This window comes from Neomonachus schauinslandi, chromosome 6 (genome assembly GCF_002201575.2).
Source record: "Neomonachus schauinslandi chromosome 6, ASM220157v2, whole genome shotgun sequence".
Lineage (NCBI taxonomy): Eukaryota > Metazoa > Chordata > Mammalia > Carnivora > Phocidae > Neomonachus > Neomonachus schauinslandi.
The window spans coordinates 39,057,604-39,077,907 of NC_058408.1; the positions used below are offsets into that span (position 1 = coordinate 39,057,604).

Sequence of the window (20,304 nt, forward strand, 5' to 3'; positions counted from 1 at the left end):
CTTCCTTCCTTCCTTCCTTCCTTCCTTCCTTCCTTCCTTCCTTCCTTCTTTCCTCCCTCTCTCCCTCCCTCCCTCCCTCCAAATACAAGAGAATATGGCTGGTAGTTTAAGAATTGGTCAGTCTCACTTTGAAATAGTTATTTATGTGCTTTTCTCTGACTTGATTACTCCTCCCACTGATATAAATAGTTTCTTCTTCTGGGGTAATTCTGCCTCTAATAAAAATGCTGCAGTGTAGCTGAGATGCTGGTGTGAGGGCGGTAAATTATGTGCCAGGAATGCTCTTGCTGCACTTCAGCCTGGAAGCAGGGGTTTATTTCTGAGTCCACACCTTAGCTTGCCAGCAAGACAACAGAGCCCTGTTGCCCACGACCATTGTTGCCGCATGAAAGCCTTTGGCCAGCTGGATTCTTAAGCATTCCACACTAACCGCATGAGTCCATGATCGGGAAAATAACAGTATAACCCCGTCTAAACAACAACAACAAACTCTCACCCCCTTTTAAAATTGTTTTTAGCTATTTCAGAATAAAGATTCCGATCTTGAAACTCTTCATAGATTCACTACCTAGAATTATTTATTCATTCTTGGGATATGGTTGTAATAAAGTCTAGGAGTTAAGTCAAAAACATTACCAGCATAACATCCTCTTAAAATCAAAATATCACCACCCATCACAACTTTATCAGCCTACTCTTCAGTCACTGGGAAAATATTTGAGAATCTAACACATAACAAATATGGAGGCCTCCACAGAGAAAACCACCAAATAAATATACAGTGTCTCCCTTTAAAGACTTTTTAATTTACATGGGGATATATACAACATTGCTGATTGCATGCCCAGAAAGTATAGAGAGATGAGACTTACCTTAGGGAATACAAATTGTTATGGGCAAAAACATTTGGAGAAAGCTTCTCAGAATAGATAGAACTCAAACTGAGCGAGACAGGTAGAGAAGTTGGTTTTTCAAAGCCAGGAAGAAGAGCTTGATCTTGATGAGATGTATGATAAAGAACTGGGAGTTCTTTGACAGAAAGTCTCATTATGAAAGCCATTATTTTAAGACAATGTGTTTGATGGCAGTAACTAAGGCACACCGAACAGGGAGAGACCCTATTCTGTTTCCTGGTGCTACCTCTTGTATTTGGGTGACACCATGGTGCTAAGGCATTGAGTTCAGCAGGGAGCCCATGATCCTTGATGATCCTCGGTCATCAATCCCTTGCTCTCATCCACAGTGGTCCTCTTGGATAGCTCACTTGTCTACTTGAGGGCGCCTCTTAGGGACATGGGAACCCACTCTCCTGCTTCCCATGGGAAACCTCAGAGAGTCTTTCTCTTACACACCCATTTCTAGTACACAGGGAATTCTGGGGTCTACATGAGACTAGCACTAGCACATAGGTTACCTCTGGTCTGAATCCCCTGAAAGCTAAGGGATTTTTATTACATTACCCTACTCCTCCAGTGTTTAGCCTGGAAGGAAATTAAGGTGCTTTCTCAAATAAGCACCCCAACCTCCCTCTTGCTTTCCTTCCAATTCTCCCTCCTACCCTGGTCCTGGAGAATCTTCTCTGGGAGTCCTCACTCTACATCAGCATGAATCTGCTAAGATTGGAGGCTGAGTCTCCTGAGACCTTCAGCTCCTGAAGCCCAAGAGCCCTTTTGCTCCTACTCTGCAATATCATCTCTTCTCTGAGTCAAGGCCACTGACTGAATGGGAGGAATGGTGAGGGTATGGAAGGAAATGCAGAGCTGGCTGCATAATCTTTGGCGATCTTAAGATATTACTGCTATGGCAGGAATCCAGGCATGACGCCATAAGGACAGCGTGGCATAAAAATAGAAACAAAGGGACATTGAACAAGAAATACAGAGAAGGAAGAAATAAAATCTTATTTGTGGAATATGCTCAGGACAGAAGGTAGGAGGAAACACACTTGAGGTATTGGATGGAGGTGAAAAAATACGTATTTTCCCACGGCTCATATACCCCCTTCTCCTTTGCCTTCACACGCTGTAATCACCAGGTCCTGGTAATTAAATTAAAAGTTCTTCAAATCCATATCCCTCCTCTTCATCACCACTGTCACTGCCCTTGTTCATGCCAGCAATCTCTCTCCTCTGGACCATCTACTGCATCAGCTCCTTACTTCTCTCTCTCTCTGACCTCAGCCCCCGGTAATCCATCCTACATGCAGTCATGAAGATGACCTTTCTAAAGCAACAATCAGATCATACCAGCCAAATTTCTCCTCTGGCTCATAGTGCCCATACAGTATACAGAACTCCTATGCACACAGCCTCACAGCACCGTACATCATGGAGCTCACCTTGCTGGCCCAGCTTTACCTGAGACCCCCTACCTGGGGCTGTACCTCAGACCAAAGAGTTAGGTAGAGTGCTGAACTGGTCGAGGCCATGGACTCATCACCACATGAGCCCCACTGTTTACTTGGACAAGTTATTTAACTACAGTGATTTGGTGTTCTCATCTATAAAATGTCATTAGGAGGATTGAGAATAGATTTTATATATTTTTTAAAGATTTTATTTACTTATTTGAGAAAGAATGAGAGAGAGAGGGAGAGCATGAGAGGGGGGAGGGTCAGAGGGAGCAGACTCCCCGCCGAGCAGGGAGCCCGATGTGGGACTTGATCCCGGGACTCCAGGATCATGACCTAAGCCGAAGGCAGTCGCTTAACCAACTGAGCCACCCAGGCGCCCTGAGAATAGATTTTAAAAGTGCACCTGGTACACAGTAAGAGCTATAGGAGTGTTTGTTAAATAAAAGAAAAATTCTTGGGGCACCTGGCTGGCTCAGTCGGTGGAGCCTGTGACTCTTGATCTCCAGGTAGTAAGTTCAAGCCCCACATTGGATGTAGAGATTACTTTTTAAAAATTTAAAAATTATATATATATATATATATATATACATATATTTGTTTTTGGAGTGACAGGATTGTAACCCTATATGAGGAGGCTTCCAGGCTTGGCAGGGACCGGGAGCTTCTAGGCCCGCCAGCTGGCCCAGGTCCATGGAGCCCTGAAGAGGCATCCGGCTGCTATGATGTATGCCAATTGTCTAAAAATAAATAAAATCTTAAAAAAAAAAAAAAGGAAAGAAAAGAAAAAATACTTGCCTGGATTGTCAAGTCCTTCCTACCCCAGTGAATTTATACCTTCAGGTTCTTAAATCCATTTTGTGGGCCTTCCTTCTTTTGGTCAATCTTTAGTCTTCCTTCTAGAAGGAACTAAAATGTCAGGTCTTCTGTAAAGCCTTTCTCCTGTACTTTGTTCCTCTCTCTATTAAAACTTTTATTGTATTTTAGGTTGTGTTTTTTCTTTAAGATTTATTTGAGAGAGAGAGAGAAAGAGCATGTGGGGGGCGGGGGGAGGCAGAGGGAGAGAATCTCAAGCAGATTCCCCAGTGAACGCAGAGCCCGACGTGGAGCTTGATCCCATGACCCATTAGATCATGACCTGAGCAGAAATTACAAGTCGGACGCTTAACCGACTGAGCCACCCAGGTGCCCCTGTATTATAATTTGTTTTAATCTCGTATGGCTGCCGTGACAAATTACCACAAACCAAGCTTAAAAATAACAGAAATTTATTCTTTCATGGTTCCGGAGGCTAGAATCCTGAAATCGGTATCACTGGGCTGCAGTCAAGGTGTTAGTAGGCCCACGCTCCCTCTGGAGGCTCAAAGGGAAAAGCTGTCCTTTGCTTCTTCTAGCTTCTGGTGGCTGTGTGCCGTCCTGGGATTGTGGCCACATCGCTGCCATCTTTGCCTCCATGATAACGCTTCTGCTTCCTCTTGTCTGTGTCAAATCTCCTCTGCCTCACTCTTGTAAGGTCACCGTGATTGCAGTGAGGGTCCCCCTGGATAATCCAGCACGATCCTGTCATCTCAAGATTCTCAATTTAAAGGTTCCCTTACGTAGGCTATAAGGGCCTGGCAGATGTGTTAAATTGATATAATATCTTTGGAGCTACTACAATAACTATTCCAACGTCCGTGTTCTCACCTTTGTATGACCAGGGTCTATCAGAGTGTAAGCACATAATATGTAATCGATAAATGAAATACATGTATAAGTACAGCGGTTTAAGGTCAATGTCTGTTGTCCGTGTTCATTGGTATTCCTTCTTTGCTCACGCTTTATTTCCCCCCAGGCTGGAGCTATTTCTTTCATGTGCTAATCTGTGGCTGGAGCGATCTTTTACTTCTGAACTGGATCAACTTCTAGGTTACAGAAATTAAGCGAAGGGGGCCTTCATCCTTGTATCATTTCCCTCTGAGACTCAGGGAAGCAAAGTAACCAGAAAACTCCATTCAAACCCCGTTCCTTCCCCACTAAGGGGTGGAAGGGAGGCTAAAAGGTGAAGGGGCCCTGGCGCTGGCAGGTGACGTTCACGGAATTTGAGAATGCAGAGCCGCAGACTGACAAGTATGAGCTGCATTAAGAGTGCTGTCATCAGTCTGCCTGCCTGGTTTGTTGCCATTGCTTGGGCGTTTATTTTAAACACAGTTTTCTTGGTAATTTAAGCTCCTAAATTCATGGCTATTGCTTAACTGACCATTTCCCTATCTCGAGTCACTGGAGTTCAGCACAGGCATTTTTCTGAAATGAGGCTGTTTCTTTTCCAGGGTTCTTCAATCACAGCCACCTTCACCCACAAGAATAAGGCTGTTCTTGCCACCCCTCACCTCGAGAGACTGCTCGCTAGCCAGGCTGTTGTTTCTCTCAGCCATTGGAAATCTTTCGGGGTGGGGGGCGGGGATCACTTGCAATAAAAGAAGTAAACAAGTAGGTTACTTCACACAATTGATCCTTAAAACAGGGAACTGTTTACTGTATTATAATTATTTACTTTTATGCCAGTCTTTTCATCTTTGTGCTGGTTAGAATGCCACAAAAACTGTTGAGCCCAAAAAGGTATCCAAGATTTTGCCTAGGTAGGCATGTATTCAGCAACTTCTAAGGTTTAAAAAAAAAATTCTTTCATTTACATATAACACCCACCTGTAATAAAACATAATTGTCAGAATTGATTTAAATCATGTGACTGGCCTAAAGCTGATTTAACATAGTAAGTAGTCTGGAAACTGCCAGAGCTTTTATTGATCAGAGTAGATTCCGGTAGCCTGGCCAATAAGACCAATTTACCTCCTAAAATGATCTCAAACAACACTCTCCCCCTAGCTCTGCTCCAGTCACTCTGACTTTCCTATAGGTCACATTTCCTCCTACCAATGGAATTTTGCATATGCTGTTCACTCTGCTTGAATGTCTGTTCCTCCCCCTCTCCTCTTGATTAAGTTCTATTCATCCTTTGGATTGTAGGTCAAGCACTACTCTCTCTGAAAAGCTTTTCTGGATTAGGTCAAATCCCCCAAACACTGGCTTAGCGCTTAAGACCACTGACTGTATTTGTTTATCTGATTAATGTCTTCTTCTTCCACCAGACTCTACAAAGCTCTGTGAGGGTGCGGATTAAGTCAGTTTCTGTTATCGTTACGTCACCAGCCCTTCTCACTGTTGCTGGAACACAGTAAGCATGTAATAAATATTTAAATGATGAATGAATATATTGTAGAATCTCATGCTAGCTCTGCCACTGGGTTATCAGGCAAGCTAACTTCACAGGGCCTCACCTTCCTCATTAGTAAGAAGATGCCTCTTTCATTCCCCCAATTCTAGGATATTTATGGTTCCTATCTTGAGCCTACAAGATCGATCAGGCTAGCGCTAGAAAGCCAACACACTGTTACCTGCCTGCCATATGCCATATACCAAGCAAGAAACTGGAATTACCCTCAGCATCTTTGCCCCTTTCCTTAATGCCACTGCCTTCATTCTGGCTCTCATCGCCTTTCATTTAAAATACTGCAGATTTGGGGCACCTGGGTGGCTCAGTTGGTTAAGCAGCTGCCTTCAGCTCAGGTCATGATCCTGGAGTCCCGGGATCGAGTCCCACATCGTCGGGTTCCCTGCTCAGCAGGGAGCCTGCTTCTCCCTCTCCCTCTGCCTGCCTCTCTGCCTACTTGTGCTGTCAAATAAATAAAATCTTAAAAAAAATAATAATAAAATACTGCAGATGCTCCCTGAAGTGGTGGACCTGTGTTCAGTCCTCTCCTCTCATAGTTTATCTGCAAACCTGCCAGTAGAACTCAGTCTAAACGCGGGACTGATCATGGCACTCCTCTGCTTAGATTTTTCAGTGGTTCCCATACCACATCTGCGACACTGCTCACCTCTCGAGAAGCTATCCTTCCCCTGTTCCTGTCTCACCTCCTGCCTTCTCCTCGAGAACTTGTGCTCCACTCAGAACCACTCACAGGGCCCCAATACACAAAACTCGGTTCTTTCAAGTCCCTCCGTCTTTGTGCGCAGTTCTTTCTGCCCAGGAAACTGTTCTGCGCTCCTTTAGTAGTCAAGTTTCACCCATCCTTTTAGGCTCGAGTGTTCCTTGAATGTGGCAAAGGCTCTGACCAAAGCTCCATTCCTCAGACTCAGTTTGTCACTCATTGCCTGTATTCTCAGAATACTTTGCACAAGCCACCATAACAACACTTCTCAGTGTGCTCTATTTATATGCAGAGGGACATTTGGGTTAAGAGCATGGGTCTCCCATTCAGACTGACTTGAGTTTGAAACCAAGTTCTGCAACTTACTGTGTGGCCTTGGAAGTGATTCTGAGTCTTAAGTTTCCTGTTTTGGAAAAGAGGGACTTAGCGCCTAACTCATTGGGCTGTTGTGATTACAGAATAAATGAGACAATGTGTTTAATGTGCTTTGCACAATTGGCCCATTATACTAACAGCAATTATCACTGGCTTGTGAATGTGTCAAATGCAAAGACTCAGGCCTACATTTTGTCCATCTTTCTATCCCAGTGACTGGCACATAGTGGTGACTCAGTGGATGCTTCTTCAAATGCATAAATGAAATAGCATTCAAGATGTATTCTTCTTTACAGGAATAAGCTACAGGCTTATTCGTTTTAGGAATTTTACGGAGGTGTCAAAAATTCTGATTTTAAGACATACTCCAAATCGTATTCGTCTTTCCCTTTGCTAAACTAGTCCTGAACTTACTCGTGTAACATAATTTGAGATCAAAGTTGAGTTTTTAGTATGTTTTCTGTTAAATTCTCCCTTCACTCATTTAAGAGTTTTTACTACATGCACATCAATTTCATTCTTACTCAATCCTTCGTGGAACCCAGATTACATCCTCCTTTCTCATATGAGTAATACCAACAGCATGCCTGTGTATAGGACTTATGTGCTAAGTACTGTTCTATGAGCTATACAGGTTTCAAATCCTCTGTGTGATTAACCAAATGGACTTTTCTAAGATGATGGTGAGTGGTCCATGTGATTAAATTCACTGCAAATTCCAGCCTAGCGTTCTGGCCAGAGCATAGCATTTGGACCCCTAGAAGAGTCTAAGTTCTTTGAAGGCAAGCTTATTTCCTGCTTTCTCTGCAAAGAATAAGTCTCTTGAAAGCAGGGACTCAGTGAGCCCGGCTGACGGGACTTTTCCTCTCCTGTCCGTGTAATTAACTTCCACTGGAGAGGCAAACGTTCACACCAAGTACTCCAGAGACTCCCTGGAAGGTTTAAAGCCTCACGAGGTTTAAAAGCCTTTAACCTTAGGAAAGCGCCCTTTATCCCTTGGCACCTCACACTCTTGGGGCTGCGGTTTCTCTTCGGTGTTCCGGATGACCCCTTCTAGGGTCTCCGACAGGGACAAGATACAGGAGATTGAGAAACATCTTTGTCCCTTTCGATGTGCCAAAGGTGGGTCACCGTGGGGGCCAGGGCCTATCCGGGGAGGCCTTGGGTCCTGGCCACCCGCGGCGACCCCACCCGCCCACGGGAGTGGGGACAGCGTCCGCTCTTCCCGCGGAAACGCCGCCGAGGCGCAGACGCCTCGCGCCCGGCCGCCAGGAGCCTCCGTGGCTGCAGCGCCCGTCGCCGCCACACCGGAAGCACCCCGAGCGCGTGTCCGGCGGGCCGCCGAGGGTCCTACGGGCGGGGCGGGGCCGCCGGGCCGGTCCCCCTCCCTCCCCCTGCCCCCTCCCCCCGGGGGCGCGCGAGAGCCGGGCGGGGCCGGCGTCCCTTCCGGGGAGCTGTGGCCGCCGCGGCGTCTCCGGCGGCTTCCCTCCCCACCCCCCCCGCCCGCCCGCCCCGCAGCTCTGGGTGACGCTTCTCCAATAACAGCTCGCGGGGAGCCGCCGCTCCGGGCGCCCCTCAGCGCCGGCCCCACCAGCCCCGCCCCGCTGCCGGCATGAGGGCCGCGGGCGACGGCGGCCTGGAGCGCTTCTGCAGCCCGGGCAAGGGCCGGGGGATGCGGGCCCTGCAGCCCTTCCACGTGGGGGACTTGCTCTTCTCCTGCCCGGCCTACGCCTACGTGCTCACGGTCAACGAGCGGGGTAACCACTGCGAGTACTGCTTCGCCAGGTAGGGCGGCGGCGCGGGCGGGGGCGCCGCGGCGGCGGCTCGGACCGCGGCGGGAGGAAGTGCGCGCGGCGCGTCGGGTCCTAGCGCCGGCGGTTGGGGCGACCCCGCGCGGGTCGTGCCACGTGCGTTCGGACCGAGCAGCCGAGGGCCCACCGAGCAGCCGAGGGCCCGCCGCCCGCCCCCGCACGGCCCATTTTCCGAGTTGCTTACGCGGGATGGGCTCACCCGGGAGTTCACTCCGGGCTCACCCTCAGACGTCGGCGCGGAGCCAGGCTTGTTCCAAGCCCCGGCACGCGCTGCGCACTTGGTGCGTTGCCGGCCCGGCCCCAGGTTCGAGCAGCCACCGCCTGTCACCTTTAACTTGTGCTTCCTGCGGTGTGTTCTCTTCCCCCCCAACCCCCAGCCCAGCCGTGCCGCAGACTTGCCGTTCCCTCCGGGGAACTTAATGACACTTAACATTTCATGTAAAGTACGCGGCTCCTCCTCTTCCTTCTCACTCAGCACTTGTGTTTGGAGAGAAGCCAGAGGAGTACTGACCACACGACCCGGGATTCCGAAGGGCTGCAATGATGGGACGTACCTAGCCTTGGTTTGGGATTTTGAAAACATGGCCTCTGAGGGAATTAGGCAAAATGTGTGGTTGGAAATAGTATTTAATTGCGGCACGTCATGTATATACATATACATACATATATACACATACGTCTGTATTCATCTATATGCATATATATTCATCCACATCCACACATCATTATATCCTTAAGCTTTATGACAGTTTCAGACCCGAAAGGCGTTAGGAATCACCAGTCCAACACACTCTCTCCATTTTACAGGCGAGAAAACTACCGCTCAGATAGGAAGTGTGGTTGTGGCTCTGTAGTCACACCAATAGTTAAGGGAATGAAATCTGTTCGCTTCAGTTCTGTCCATTTCCTGCTAGTTAGGTGCTCAGTAAAATCCCAGAGACAGGAAGCATGGTGTTGAACTACGTGTGTACCCCACCTTCCCTACTCTCTGAAGAATGGACCCTGCTTTACTTTCTTTGAATCTCAGTTTCTTCATCTTTGAAATGGAGCTCCTTGGGTCAGATTGCACTGACCTGAGGTCCTGCAGGTACTTTTGGAGTACAGGTCTCAAGTCCAACATACACCAAAGTACCCAGTTTCTCAGACTTGTGTGCCTTATTCTATGATAAGACATAGCAAAAGAAGGGACAAAGGCTAAATATTATAGTAATCTTGCCCAGACTCCCTGCCAGAACTGTCTTCCGCTTGGGGGGACCTGGAAAGGCACTAGACGCAGAATCATGCCGTGGGCAGCTTAAGGGCTGTATGTGATGTGGCTCTTTGAATTGGTGAGTCAAGAGCTAAAGGGTCATGGCACCACTTTGCAACGTTTGAGTGAAGTGAGCATTGGGTTTTCCCAAAGTTAAAAAGGCTGCTGTGACTGGTCCCTTGATCTTCTGAGCCTCGCTGTGGCTCGGAGTCTGAAGCAGTGTGGGTGTCTGGAGTGGCAGGAGCAAAGCGGGGTCACCTAGCACGGAAGGTGCTTCCGTCCATCAGGAATCCTGGTGATTCCTGGAGTCCAGCCTATGAGAGAGGATCACAGTGTCGGGCACATAGTAGGTACTCAGATGGTAGTTACCCGTGCACGCCTCCAATGAATTAGAGATCAAATCCCTCTGGGTTCAGAGGGGAGAAGCGGAGCTGAGAGATGCTTCTCTTTAGCTGTGAGTGTCCTGACTGTATCTACGGTATACACCCCCAGCCTTACTTAGAACATTAATGTATGGTCAGATGCAGCTCCACAGAGCACCCGGCCCTATGTGACGGAGTGTGCTTTGTTTCTCCTTTTTCTGAATAACATTTGTTAGGGTCATTAACCGCTGTCTTAGACCCCTCACCTGGGCGGCTATGTGCATTGGGGCAGTATCACTGTCCCTGACCCTGCCCCCGGCCCCCCCGCCCCCCACTTTTCTCTGTTTGGCTTAGGTGAACCGCTCTTAACAGCCACGGTTCATTTCTTCTCTTTCCCTAACGAGTCATTTGAAATCAACTAAGATAACACACAGGAAATAGTGATACCACGATACCTATGAAATTGGAAATATCTTTGTACACCACTCTATGATTTCTGTTAAATTCGATTAGTTTAGAATTAGTGGTTAGGTCATTCTTATAAATTTTGCACCATTTCCTCTGTCCACTATTTGATCATGTCCCAGAACAAACCAATCTGTCCAGCTGTACTAGAACACATGTATGTCTCCTGGAGCCTCAAGGGAGTAGGAGCAGAATTCTCAAATATTAAAGCATACAGGGTAAAATCTGCTACTTCCCCACCCCACCCACCCCTCCCCCACAGGAAAAAACCCCAAACTACTTCTTATCCTTTCTTGTGCTAGAAGTTTAGCATAAATGATATTGCTTAAGGTAAGTGAGCCACTGGAGGTTTTCCTTGTCATATTAATTGTATCTGGGTTTAACTTATTTTGAAGGAAAATAGGTGATTTCTGCAGTAATAAGTTCTATAAATTGAAAAATAAAGGGAAGTTTCTCAGGTCCCAGGGGAATGGGATTCTTATTGTTGGCACAATTCAGATAGAGGTTTGTTTCTGGGAATTTTAAATTTGTACACATTTTCTCAGTTTGGTGGTGATACTTGGGAGGATGTTTATCTTGCCTCAGCTGCTAGAAGGCAACTCCTAAAAATACAATAAATGTTTTCCAGTTGGGAGCCAGATACATTTTGTATACACACACACACACACACACACACACACACACACACACACACACACACGTTTTTTTGGCCATTGGCCACCTTTCTATGGCAGATACTTTTATATTTCTTTTCCTTTTTTTTTTTAAAAGATTTTATTTATTTGACAGAGACGCCGTGAGAGAGAGAACACAAGTAGGGAGAAGCAGGCTCCCCACCAAGAGGGAGCCCGATATGGGGCTCGATCCCAGGACCCTGCGATCATGACCTGAGCCGAAGGCAGACACTTAATGACTGAGCCACCCAGGCGCCCCTTATATTATATTTCATACTTAGTATTCAGCATATTTTAACACTGTTATTTGTCTCAAAAAGGGAAAAAATCTGCTGTAACCCAGTGTTACATCTCAATATTCATTCTGTGTACAGTTCCTCAGGTGGGAAGATGTCTCTCTCTTGATCTTTTATTTTCTTGGCTCGTGGATCATTTAAGGGCAAGAACATTACCTTTTTTGTTAGTTCATTCCGAGTATGGGGGGAAAGTAGGAAGGCCCACTTAGCCTTCTCGCAATAGAGCTGTTAGAACACAATTTCAGGAAATTTATGTCATGCCTGGCTCACTCAGAGTGGTTTTAAAAATTAAAATGCTTGCATGAGCAAAACTGTATGATCGAGATGTCCTGTTTCAGCAGTTGTAAAGATGTGATGTCTCACAGATTTATTCTGTAGTACTATTCATCCTGGTTTAGCCCATTGTTTTACCAGACTGTCAAAGTAATATTTAGTTGATTTTAATCAGTATTAAGAGGCATGAACTCTTGCTGCGGTTTTCTTAAGAAACCTTAATGTTCTCTGAAAGAACCCTGGGACTGACCACCTGAAGCAGCACCTCAGATCGGGGAGTCATCCCCAGGGCTGCTGGGATTCTGTTTATTCCCAGAACATTCTCTGAGAATTGTATGGTCTCTAAGGGGAGAACTGACTTCAAATGTTTTCAAATTATCTTGCTTTCTGAATGAAAAATTAGACATGTGCTCTAATAGAGAATTCCCTCCTTTCCACAAGTATTTCTTTAAAAAATGGGTAGTAAGATTAAAATATACAGACAACAGATTTCCTCTAAAAAGTTATATTAAATAAAACAACATTCAGCCATCTGTACAGCAGGTAATGAGATACTATGTTGTCACTTGCCATATTAGAATATTGGAAGTTTTTCATTTATTTAGAGACGGCGAGGCAGAGACTTGGGTGCCAGATCAACTTGGTTTGAGTTCTGGCTTCCTCCCTTCCTGACATTTGTCTTTAGGGAAACTACATAATGTCTTTGAACAACTAGGTTCCGTTATGTTTACTGTGTTCACATGAACGCCTACCTCCGGAGCTACGTGAGAATTACATGAGCCAGTAGAAGTCGAGCGCTTAGTATAGCCCTAGCACAGAGTAAGCTGTCACAATCCGCGTGACGGTCTCGCTCGTGCTAAATGTGACAGAGGGTGATAAAATATTGCAGTGTCAGGGACATTTTTATCATGGTGGTGTTGGGAAGGGGGTACCAGGAAGGAAATACTGGAAATTGTTGACCAGTAGAGTCATCCTTCAGATGGCACATTCACCCCGAGCTAAGAGCAGCCATTCTCAGCCCCCAGGTCCCCCAGAAAATAACGGATTTCACTTTTTTTTCAAAACCTAATGGAAATGATATAATGAACCTACAACAGGTAAACCTTTTTTTTTTTTAAAGAGCCTTTTCTAGCTCCAAAGTGCTTAGATGCTCTAATAGTCTTTTGCCATGAGATTAAGCTAATATTTGAGAAGAGAAATGGAGGCAAACAGAATTTTCTGTATAGCAAGCCTGTCATACCTCCTCTCTGCTCTTTAATTTTTGCATGATTCAGTTGTGGCCAAGAGCAGTCCTTTAAGACTTTAGATGTGGCAAGCGCCATGACACACGTATTTTTCATATGCAGGGAACACAATTCCTGTTATAGCTTATAGGGGCTCTGGGATGAAGCTGTACGGTTGGAAATGATTTGACATGAAAGAGACAGAACAAGCAGCAGGATATGCTGAAGTGAAATTCAAACCCTGGTGAGTTAAAAACCACCATCTAATACCTTTCCTTCTCAAAAGCAATTGCACAAAATCTCTCAATCAAAAATATCTGAAGATCCCATAAAACGACATTCCTTAAAATCATGTTGCTCTTTGCAGCTCATAAAGCATTTCCAGATACATTCTTCTTTTGATCCTCCCAAGAATGGCTTATGTAGAGGGAACCTTACCCCACTGCACGTAGGAAAAAGCTGTGTGTCGGAGAGTTGAAGTTGTTTCCTTGAATTTCACATATTTTTGTCAGATGTTTATTGAGTGTCTTCACTCAATAAAGGGCTCTGTGCCCTTCATGGACTGAGCCATGTCTTACTATTCTGAGTGTGGTTTCCTTCCCCTACCCCTTTTGGCCTGAATCTACTGTGTTGTTCCACCCGCCCCAGACACTGGGACATCTTCACTCTGATTTCTTCTGGAGTGAATGCTATTCTTATTACCTCTTTTCTTTTGCTTCTCCTTCCTCCAACAGGTAATTCAACAAACTAATGTTTCTAAAAGTTGAACAAATAAATTGATGGAGCAGTCTTCGATCTGTATCTTAGGCTGCTGTGGGTTCAGAAATGTCTTTATTACAGTGCCTTGGAATTTGCATAAGAGCTATATATATATATATACATATTTTATGTATCAATTATTACATAATAAAATGTAAAAAGAACACAAGGCTTTGGTCCTTTTGTGGGCTTAGAATATTTAAAAATACTAAACTAGAACTAACATGAGTTTGTTACCTAAGTCTTTATACCCACATATAAAGAGTCTGTTTCTCTGGCCTCTGGTAGGACAGCATCAGAGTAGAACCCCTTTTCTTTTTCTTCAACATATTCTTTCCTCAGAACTTGGTGCAAAGTTCATTTGGTTAGGTTTGGAAATAAAATATATGGTGCAGCTATGCTATAGGAGGCCCCTGGATGGTATTCCTGTAGGACAAGCAGATTGCACACTATCAGTCAGAAGGTTGTTTAAGAAATACGAAGACATGGGCGCCTGGGTGGCTCAGTCCTTAAGCATCTGCCTTCGGCTCAGGTCATGATCCCAGGGTCCTGGGATCGAGCCCCGCATCGGGCTCCCTGCTCCACGGGAAGCCTGCTTCTCCCTCTCCCACTCCCCCTGCTTGTGTTCCCTCTCTCGCTGTCTCTCTCTCTCTGTTGAAAAATAAATAAAATCTTTAAAAAAAAAAAAGAAATACAAAGACATGTCTTAAATTTCTTTGGAAAGATCCAGTGCTCAGAGCTGTAGTCCGGCAGTAGCTGGTGTTCAGGCGAACTCCGAATTGGTGAGAACCCAGGCAGCAAAGTTGACTGTTTTAGAACTTAAATGACAAAGAAGGTTTTTTTTTTTTTTTTAATTCTTATGTTAATCCCCATACATTACATCATTAGTTTTAGATGAAGTGTTCCATGATTCATTGTTTGTGCATAACACCCAGTGCTCCATGCAGAACGTGCCCTCCTCAGTACCCACCACCAGGCTAACCCATCCTCCCACCCCCCTCCCCTCTAGAACCCTGTTTGTTTTTCAGAGTCCATCGTCTCTCATGGTTCGTCTACCCCTCCGATTTCCCCCCCTTCATTCTTCCCCTCCTGCTACCTTCTTCTTCTTCTTTATTTTTTTCTTAACATATATTGCATTATTTGTTTCAGAGGTACAGATCTGAGATTCAACAGTCTTGCACAATTCACAGCGCTTACCAGAGCACATACCCTCCCCAGTGTCTATCACCCAGTCACCCCATCCTTCCCACCCCACCCCCCACTCCAGCAACCCTCAGTTTGTTTCCTGCGATTAAGAATTCCTCCTATCAGTGAGGTCATATGATACATGTCTTTCTCTGTTTGACTTATTTCACTCAACATAATACCCTCCAGTTCCATCCACGTCGTTGCAAATGGCAAGATCTCATTCCTTTTGATGGCTGCATAATATTCCATTGTATATATATATCACATCTTCTTTATCCATTCATCTGTCAATGGACATCTTGGCTCTTTCCACAGTTTGGCTATTGTGGACATTGCTGCTATAAACATCGGGGTGCACGTACCCCTTCGGATCCCTACTTTGTATCTTTGGGGTAAATACCCAGTAGTGCAATTGCTGGATCGTATGGTAGCTCTATTTTCAACTTTTTGAGGAACCTCCATACAGTTTTCCAGAGTGGCTGCACCAGCTTGCATTCCCACCAACAGTGTAGGAGGGTTCCCCTTTCTCCGCATCCCCGCCAACATCTGTCATTTCCTGACTTGTTAATTTTAGCCATTCTGACTGGTGTGAGGTGGTATCTCATTGAGGTTTTGATTTGGATTTCCCTGATGCCGAGCGATATTGAGCACTTTTTCATGTGTCTGTTGGCCATTTGGATGTCTTCTTTGTTCTTCTGTTCATGTCTTCTGCCCATTTCTTGATTGGATTCTTTGTTCTTTGGGTGTTGAGTTTGATGAGTTCTTTATAGATTTTGGATACTAGCCCTTTATCTGATATGTCATTTGCAAATATCTTCTCCCATTCTGTCGGTTGTCTTTTGGTTTTGTTGACTGTTTCCTTTGCTTTGCAAAAGCTTTTTATCTTGATGAAGTCCCAATAGTTCATTTTTGCCCTTGCCTCCCTTGCCTTTGGCGATGTTTCTAGGAAGAAGTTGCTTCGGCTGAGGTCAAAGAGGTTGCTGCCTGTGTTCTCCTTTAGGATTCTGATGGACTCCTGTCTCACATTGAGGTCTTTCAACCATTTGGAGTCTATTTTTGTGTGTGGTGTAAGGAAATGGTCCAGTTTCATTCTTCTGCATGTGGCTATCCAATTTTCCCAACACCATTTGTTGAAGAGACTGTCTTTGTTCCATTGGACATTCTTTCCTGGCAAAGAAGGTTTCTATTTTAGTTTGGTGTGTGTTTTTAAGATTTTATTTTTAAGTAATCTCTACACCAACATGGGGCTCGAACCCACAACCCTGAGATCAAGAGTCACATGCTTGATCCAGCCAGCCATGCGCCTCATCTACTTTATTTTGGTGTCTTTGACTTCCTCTTTTGCCTTAGGTTAATATCCCTTTTCTTTTTCTTGTCAATACAAGGAAAATACGAAATAATTACAATTTTATGCCACTTTGTTTCCCAAGGAGGCAATCAGTAATCATAAATGTCCTTTTATATTCTTGGATTCATTAATAACTAAAGTCACTCCCCATCCCCACACCTATACCTTTTTTTTTTGGACCTCAGATGGAGTGAGGTAATCATATTTCTCAGTTCCAGGCATGCTTCATCTGCTCTGTGTAAGGCCAATTGGATTTAGAAGAATTTCCCCTCTGTTATTGATTTCCCATTCTCATTTCCTGCTTCTCTCCCATAGCCCCTCTCTGGGTTTGCCTCCGAGTCTTTGAATATGTGTGTCTTTTTATTTATTTATTTATTTATTTTAAAGATTTTATTTATTTATTTGACAGAGAGAGACATAGCGAGAGCAGGAACACAAGCAGGGGGAGTGGGAGAGGGAGAAGCAGGCTTCCCGCGGAGCAGGGAGCCCGATGCGGGGCTCGATCCCAGGACTCTGGGATCATGACCTGAGCCGAAGGGAGACGCTTAACGACTGAGCCACCCAGGCGCCCCTGAATATGTGTGTCTTGATCATCACCAGGGAACTAGACCTACAACCGGGCACCCTGCTTGTACTTGACCAGACTCAGACTTTGAGCCCTCTTCTGGTCAGCCTGGCAGCTCCTTGGTTTTCTGTAGCCGTTCCCTGGGCGAGGCCCCTCGTCCCCAGAGAATGGCCAGTGCTAGGACTAGAGGTTTCTGTCCCCTCTCAAGGGACTGATATTGTCAGCCTCTCTATCAGCCTCCCCTTTCCCACCCACATCCCCAACTTCACATCTTTGGGTTTCTAGCAAATCTGTGGGAGTTTAGGGGTGCAGAGCTCTGGCAGCGAATTGACTGAAGTCACTGCCTTTTCAGGGATTGAACCCTTGACCTTGGCCTCATTAGCATGGGTGCTTTAACCAGTCACAAAGCCACACACCTCACTTTGTGTAACTTCAGCTGACTCTGTTCCTGCCACCCTCAGAGGCCTCCTTTTCAATTGCAAAGGCGTTCACACCAACACAATAGAACAGAAGGAAATCGCATCTCTTCAAGACTCCTCTGAAGGACGGAAATACGCAATTTAGCAGGAAAATAATACCAAAAAGTCTTGAGGGTTCAGGAAACAACTTCTCTGTCTAGTCCATGCATTCGCTGAGAATCCAGCTGTGTCTCAGATTCTTCTTCAATCAAAAGTTTAAAATTAGTATGGAGCTCCTTGTGCCAATTTATTAACATAAAATCTGGTGACTCTTGTACACTAAGTGGAGGGTTTCAGATGACTAAATGGAAATATTTTATGCATATTATTAAAATAGCTTTGAGTTACTTTTATAGGAAGGGGGGGCTCTGAGAATTTGTAAATGCTTCTCTTTGGCAAGTTTCTAGTCCATAGAATCCACTTGCCATGATGATAGCTAAGACACTGGTGTGTATCAGCAAGTGCATTCTGGTTATTCGAGGTGTGTCAGTGCCCAGGGGATCCTGACTCACCATGCAGAAAAGATGAAATAAAGGCAACTCGCCGGAGAAACGAATTTCACAACAGGGCTTGAAGACAAAGGCATATCCTGGGGGAGGGAGGTGGTGAGAAAATCTGGCTGACCAGCAGGATACAGGTTTTCATCAGAGCCAAATAAAAAATCTCAAGGATTTTGTAGCCTGGCACTTGAAAGGCGTTATATTGCAATTTGTGGCAAAATGAAAAGACCTTGGACAGGAGGAGGCTTTTGTCTCCAGTCTTTCGAGTACCAGGAGAGACTCTTCAGGGATGCGGGTTCTGGGCTCACACTTTGTTGATTGCCCTCACTGTGGTGATGTTTGTATAGGAAACACTTGCCCCTGGGCCACCTGAGAAAGCTCTTATCCATCAATTGCACAAATCTGTTCACAGTGATAGCCTCCCATGGCCTTCAAACCTCAACAGTAGGAGACATTTAATTATGAGCAGATGGTAAACTCCTTGAGATCAGGGATTCTCTTTTTAATGTATTCAACAAATATTTATATCTATGGAGCACTCACTGGGTTCTAAGTCCCTAGGAAAGGACTGTGAAAAAAAGGAACAAAAATCCCTACCATCACGGAGCTTATATTCTAGCAGGTTTTTTTTTATCTTTATTTTAGCCGCAATGCCTTGAACTTTGTGAGGTTTCAGCAGACTTTTGTTGTTGTTGTTGAAGGCAGTAAGGTTTGGAGGTTGAGTATTTTCTTCTTCTTTTATTTGGTTGAAAATTGATAATCCGTGTAGGTCATAAAGACAATTCAGCGAACCAAAATATTTAACCACACACCCTAAGTCATGACTTCCGCAAACTCAGGGCAAGCTTTGATTAAATACTGAGGTCTAATGAAATTGTAACCTCCCCACATAGTGTTAAAACACCTGCAGCTTTGGGTAGACATTTTTTGGAAGTTCATGAAATTTAGTCTACTCAAACACCTGAGTAAATATTTCTAAAGATCACTTGAAGGGAAACTTTCAGGTTTTTTCATCTTAGAAACTTGCAGGTTCACAAATTTGGAATTTAGAAACAATCTACTTATTTCACTCAGTATTTAATTCATTTCCACACATGTTCAGGCCTTCCAAACACCCAGTTACTAAGTATTTTCTAGATTCAGAGCATGGCAAGAGGCTCCCCTCCACCTTCTCTATCTCTGTGTCTTCAGAGAATGGCCCTAATAGGACTCCGCCTTAGAGTCAAGGCTGCCTCCTGGGGAATCCCCAGGGCTAGGCTTCAGGCGTGAGGTTTGAGTCCCACTTGCTCTGCAGGATTCTGTTCACTCCTGGAAACACACACACTCACTCACACACACACAGGAGCATAGGCAAATGCACATGTCATGCTGATTCTCCCCTGTTGTCCCTCTGCCTGGCTAACTCTCAGGTTAGAAGTCTGTCCTGATGGGCGCCTGGGTGGCTCAGTTGGTTAAGCGACTGCCTTCGGCTCAGGTCATGATCCTGGAGTCCCGGGATCGAGTCCCACATCAGGCTCCCTGCTCAGCGGGGGGTCTGCTTCTCCCTCTGACCCTTCCCCCTCTCATGTGCTCTCTCTCTAATAAATAAATAAAATCTTTAAAAAAAAAAAAAAGAAGTCTGTCCTGATTTCTGCAGGCTGGAGTAGCTCCCTTTGTCTTTGCTTCCAGGGCACCTCGTAAAATACTTCCTCGGGCACACTTGCTCCTGAGTGCCGGAACCAGGTCTCATTCATCTGTGTTGCCCAAGCCCTTAGCCCCAGGCCTATCTCTCTGTTGCCTTAGTAAATAATTATTAAGTGAATCGTCTCATTTCTGCAACTTATTTTACTAGTGGCTCTTTGGACAGGCCTCTTCACATATCTAAATATGTAACTCTGCTCAATTCTTAGGGCTTACAAATACTCGCAGAGCCCTTCATTGATCCCTATTTTCTTCAGGACAAAATCTTGACTGTTCTACTCCTCCATATTAAGTGCCCTTCCCACACTAACCAGCATTATCCCTCCCTGCTCTCTTACTCAAACCCTAAACACAATCTGGGTGGTCTTTCCAGTATCCTGCAAAGGTGCTCTATCATTCTTCATTCTTCCTTTTGCTCATTTGTAACCATTTTCTCTGAAGGATTCCCTTCCCTATCTTGTACCTCCCTATGTCTGTTCGTTCTCAAGGGAGATCCAGCTCAAATTGCATCTTTTTTATAAAGCTCCTCTTAAATACTTCAGCCCACAAATCTCTTCGTTTTATTTCATTATTATTTTATATTTACAGTAGTTTTTACATTTTTTGAGCACTCTTGCTATTCTAGGCATTGTGTTCTAACCCTGGGACTTCAAAGATGAGTAAGACAGCTTTCTCTGTAATACCCAAACTTCTGTGTCCTTAAAGAGTTCAGTCCTAGGAGTAGCTTCCTGCTCTCAATTCTATGTCATTTAGGCCA

At 45.1% G+C, this 20,304-nt stretch overlaps 1 protein-coding gene across 1 annotated transcript in view; it reads left to right on the forward strand.

Moving 5' to 3' along the window:
- The first annotated feature begins 8,237 nt into the window (after positions 1 to 8,237).
- SMYD2 (SET and MYND domain containing 2) overlaps positions 8,238 to 20,304 on the forward strand; it is a 52,124-nt gene continuing 40,057 nt past the window's right edge. Inside the window, exon 1 of the mRNA XM_021682558.1 lies at positions 8,238 to 8,481. Within this exon, the coding sequence (XP_021538233.1) occupies positions 8,309 to 8,481 (173 nt within the window). The 5' untranslated portion in view covers positions 8,238 to 8,308. The remainder of the gene's footprint in view (positions 8,482 to 20,304) is intronic.